At 38.2% G+C, this 5,110-nt stretch overlaps 1 protein-coding gene across 1 annotated transcript in view; it reads left to right on the top strand.

Moving 5' to 3' along the window:
* LOC136833443 (legumain-like) overlaps window positions 1–3,003 on the top strand; it is a 6,356-nt gene extending 3,353 nt beyond the window's left edge. The window contains exons 4-10 of the mRNA XM_067095604.1: window positions 16–322; window positions 483–552; window positions 930–1,048; window positions 1,298–1,477; window positions 1,658–1,774; window positions 2,223–2,390; window positions 2,718–3,003. Coding sequence (XP_066951705.1) covers window positions 16–322; window positions 483–552; window positions 930–1,048; window positions 1,298–1,477; window positions 1,658–1,774; window positions 2,223–2,390; window positions 2,718–2,843 — 1,087 coding nt within the window. The 3' untranslated portion in view covers window positions 2,844–3,003. The remainder of the gene's footprint in view (window positions 1–15; window positions 323–482; window positions 553–929; window positions 1,049–1,297; window positions 1,478–1,657; window positions 1,775–2,222; window positions 2,391–2,717) is intronic.
* The last annotated feature ends 2,107 nt before the right edge of the window (window positions 3,004–5,110 follow it).

Raw genomic sequence — 5,110 nt, 5'->3', positions numbered from 1 at the left:
CATTTTTTCCGACAGGAACCCCTACCCGGGTAAGATTATCAACCACCCAACTGGTGATGACGTATATGCCGGCGTCCCTAAGGATTACACTGGGCGTCAGGTGACCGTTGAAAACTTCTTCAAGGTCCTCAGGGGTGATGCCAAGGGCCTCGAGGGTGTTGGCTCTGGAAAGGTCATCAACAGTGGCCCCAATGACAGGATCTTCATCAACATGGACGACCACGGCTCCCCAGGTCTCTTCTGCTTCCCTCACGAGAACATGATGGCCAATGACTTTGCCAACCTTGTCTCGGAATTGAAAGCCAACAACAAATTCAAAGAGGTTTGTTCAAATTGCGCTCTCTCGTTTGTTGCCTTTAAGATACCTATAAACTGGTAAATATGTCAAAATAATTCGATACTTTTACAAACAGCATTAAAAGTGACTTGCCTAAAACAGAGTAGCAGTCTGATTTATGAATTTCCGTTTTTTTTCCTTACAGATGTTAGTATATATGGAATCCTGCTACTCCGGGTCCATGTTCCAAGACCTCTTCCCCGAGGACAGTGGAAGTAAGAATATTAATTTTTAAATAGAATATAGGATTCGTTCTTGTTTAACATATCTTTAATCACCAGTAGATATCAAATGTCATCATCATATAATAAAGACAGAAACGAATTGATTCGACATTAAAGTTATGAATTATTGTAGGCAACTCTTGATGAACAAAATATTTGAAGAAACTGAAAGGGTATATCAAAATATCTTGACATTTATAGTGAAGCTAATCATATCATTAATAACAATTTTCACTGAGATTGTATCATTATAATTCTTTTTCATTCTTCAAGAATTAGCTTTACTTAGATTTTGTACTGGAAAAGCATTAGTATTATTCAAAATAAGTGTGTTGTTGGTAATCATGGAATTACATTTCTCGTTTTAGTGTATGCTCTTTCTGCTGCCAGCCCGTACGAGAGCTCCTGGGCTGCTTACTGCAGTGGTCCACTTAACACCTGCTTGGGTGATCTTTTCAGTGTCAGCTGGATGGAAGATGTTGAATCCGTAAGTCAATAACAGGATGATAAGAATCCCATGATTGTCTAATATTGCATTTTTCTTTAGATAATCGCCACCAAAGTTGAAAAACGAAATTGTGATTCCCAAATCCAGTCCATGCGTCCCTAAATTGGTAATGGAAATTTACTTTCCTTACAATTGCGACGAGACACTTCTTGAAACTGAATCAGAATGATTCTTGAATGTGAAATCTCATTCTCTAATTAAACAGATGACAATTCTGTCTCCTTGCAGAAAGATCCCAGCACTGAACTTCTGAAGGAAAACTTTGAGATCACAAGAGACCTCACTTCCCTTTCCGACGTCATGCAGTGGGGGCAGACATCCATTGAGAATGAGATGGTTGCTGCTTTCATGGGCAGCAAGAATTCCAACACCTCACCCGCTAAGAAATACTCTGCTGAAGAACGCAAGGTAAGTTGCTTTAGCCACTGAGGTTGAACTGAAAGAACATAAAAAGATAAATAAACAAATGTAATTACAATTTTATTGGTAGCACGACATTGGTGTTGTAACAAAAAACTTAAAATAGAAAAATATTTCGTTTCCATAAGCTTCAACTCTCTTGCATCATGATCTCCCTTCTTTTTCCAGGCCTCTGCCATCCCCAGCCAAGACGTGCCTCTGGTCTCCTTGCAAAACCAACTGAAGGCCGCCAAGACTCTGGAGGAGAAGGCGCGTCTGGAGAGCGAAATCACAGCTCTTAAAGACGTCAGTCAGATTTGGACATTTTTGTTCTTAAGAATAATTTTTGAAATATTAAGACGTATTGGAATTAAAGACTATACTGAAGATTTTTGTGAAAAATAAAAGTATTATTGAGTGAGGCTTGTCCAGTAGTCAGATTTTTCAGGGATTATTCAATTTTGCTAATGAAAGGAATGACAACTATTGCATTTCATAAATTCTCTAGGCTCTCCATAAATCAAGTTGCTTTTGAAGATATGTCTGTAACAGCCAATTGGGACAAATGCTAATTTATGTTAAGCTCTGGACGAAAGGGAAAATCTGTCATGTCATGTTTTCTGGGAGACTGGTAACCCTACTTGAGAAACAACACCGCAGGTGAAAAAGGTTCGCAAGGTAGCAGTAACCATAGGATCAAGAGACCACTTTTAAAGGATTTCAGTCTTTTTTTTTTTTTTTTTTTTTTACACAGAGACGAACCCTGGTCAAGCATGTCATGGAGAAGATCGCCCTGAAGGTCTCTGGAGATGAAAAATTAGTGCGTGGTCTTATGACAGAGAGGCAAGAGAAGATCACCGCCTGGGACTGTTATGGAAAGGCAGTCGATGCCTTCCACAAGAACTGCTTCACTCTTGGGCAGGTGAGCCTTAGACTTTAACATGTTCGAAATATCTGTTCACATATATTTGCGTATTTGCGTATATAAATACGATAGTCACCAGGCAATGTTGTCTGAAATCCTGCACCTGAAAATTTTCCAATTTTTAGTATTTTCTTCATTGCAGCTCAACAAGTAATCATTTTAACATTTCATTTCTAATACTCAGGTTTTTATCATTATTCATACCTAGACTATGTAAATCATGACTTTTTCCTATATCTAGTTTACCAATATCATTAAGTCCAGACGCAATGGGGTCTCTAGAATAGATAGCTAATCAAGAATGACATGCGTTTCCATGCACAGAGCACTTTTGCCCTGACGGTCGTCCCAACACTGCTCAACATGTGTCAGGCGGGATACAGCTCCGATGCCATCGTTGAGGCAACCGAGAACGTCTGCGTCTTCCCAACAATGCACAATGCTTATTAAAAAGGCTAACCTTGCCGAACAGCCCCATAATCATCAGATAATATAAATCATATTCAAAGAAATCAATTTGATCACTTTTCTTTGTCAACCAACTGGCAGACGAAATATTTTTGAAGTAATTTGCAATAAGAAAATAAAGTTCTTTTCTACAGTTGATAAATATTCACTTATTTACCATGGGGTTGACGGAGGAGTCTCTTGACAAATATTTCATCATATAAAAATTAAACCGGAATTTAGCATGTTTTCTTAATGATTTCTTAATGATGAAGTCAATCATTATTCATTCTTTTCTTGTAATTCATCCCTTAGGCCCCTTTCAAACCATGCACTTTGTTGCGCTTCTATGATGTGTTCAAAAAGCAGTTACTAACTCTTATGCCTTTTCCTATTATTTCTGTAACTAAAATCTGTAGAGCTTTGAAGTCTGTAAAACAGAAAAAGTCCTTGGGTATGATAGTAGCTATTATTCTTAGCTTTTCATGGCATTTTATTGTGAGTTTGCATAGCATTTTGTTATCTTTTTTAGCCTTCTCCAGCTTGTTCCAAGGAGGATGGCCACACTGAAAATCTCCATTGTTCCTTGATCTTAGTTTCGCTATACCTATAGTCTTTGGAACTTAATGCCTGTCTATTAAAACATTTGAATCTTTCAGGCTTGGCTCTGATCGTTCGTAATGTCTCTCTAAGACAAAATGAACAGATCTATTCTATCTTATTCACATCTGGTCATTATCCCTCAGGAACTTCAGGGGAAGCTTGTGTTCTTGCTCTTGACACCTCTAAGTCATTTGACAGTTTAACATAAAGCCATTTTAGACAAACCCCCTGCTCATAGTGTTGCTCCTTTCTAAAAATTAATTTCTATCCCCTTTCATGATTTCTCGGTCTTATTCTATTTGACCATCATGACATTGCAATGGGAACCTCGACCATTCTGTATATCGCCAGTACTATAACTGAGAAAAATTATCGAGAAGCACTTGCCAACAGGTGAGTAATAAAACGTGACTGGGGAACTATAAAGAGACAACGAAACGAATGTCAAGGCTCTCTTCACAAAAACCCCCATACCTTTGTATGCTGAGATAAGCAAATTAGGTTCAATAATGGAGACGAAATCGCACTCAGCTGAACTACTAGAGCTTGAGGAAAGTTCATGAGAAAACAAAGTTTATGGTTTGCCGAGAAAACAATGATTTAGAAACTAACTACAGAAGACATCACAGCCCCATGTTTGGTGGACTTCAGTGAAATTTTCTATCTTTGGACCTAATATATCTTTTTTACCTCATGCTGGATGATAGAAGGATGTTGATAACCGTACTGACAGGTCTATTGAGGCTAAACAAGAGTCAGCAGAAACTCCTGTGGCCAACATCTGCCATCCTAAGACACTAAAACTGCTTTTCATCAAGGGACACATAAGAGAACCAAGATAAAATTGATAGGAAGGGTGGAGAGAACGCAGGCGAGTTTTGACCAGCATTTCTTAAAAAGTTGCCAGGGATCTTGTCATTCAACCTCAGCCCATTTGGTACCAGTTACTTTTTAGATAGCCTTTCGCAGATAAGCAAATAATGCAATGCTTGATCCAAAGCATTGTCTAAATGTAGACTGGAACAATTACATGCTTTCCTGTGAGCTCTGAGGGTATGCTTCTTGGAAACCATGATGCATATAGGAAAGAATTCAGTGATTGTGTGGTCTGATCGATATGACATATCATAGCCAACCCAACCTTGGTAAATGATTTGAGTCCAGACATTTGGGAACTGATGTCAGTGGTACATTTGATCTGGTTAACCATACGACCAGTTTCAATAACCCATATAATTTAGCTTCCAGAAGATACGTTCTTAACCTCTCATACAGTGTGATAAGCGATCAGTAACGCAGATGAGATAATACCAATTTTTGTGAGCCTAGACCTATCTCGTCTGTATTCGACGGTGCTATGGAACTTTTGCATTTTCAAATGTTTATTGCTAGGTCTACGAAAAAAGAAACTACAGAACGCTAATAATGATACTCTCGTCTCTCACAAGCATAGTGAAGTTATTGCTAGTGCCAAGAGATGTAGAGAAAAAGCATTAATGGTGTAGTTTGTCGGATATGGGGCTGGCCTCTAGAAAAAGTAAGACTGCTATTACGTTAATTTTGAAACCAGATCCTATTTATATAATCTCTTTACATAGGCAACACTTAATGTGAAGTATTTTGTGTCCCTTCCTTTCAGGATTTTCTTTACTTTTGGAACTTAAAAA

This window comes from Macrobrachium rosenbergii, chromosome 51 (genome assembly GCF_040412425.1).
Source record: "Macrobrachium rosenbergii isolate ZJJX-2024 chromosome 51, ASM4041242v1, whole genome shotgun sequence".
NCBI lineage: Eukaryota > Metazoa > Arthropoda > Malacostraca > Decapoda > Palaemonidae > Macrobrachium > Macrobrachium rosenbergii.
The sequence above is the reverse complement of the archived record's forward strand: the minus strand, read 5'-3'. Positions and strand labels throughout refer to the sequence as shown.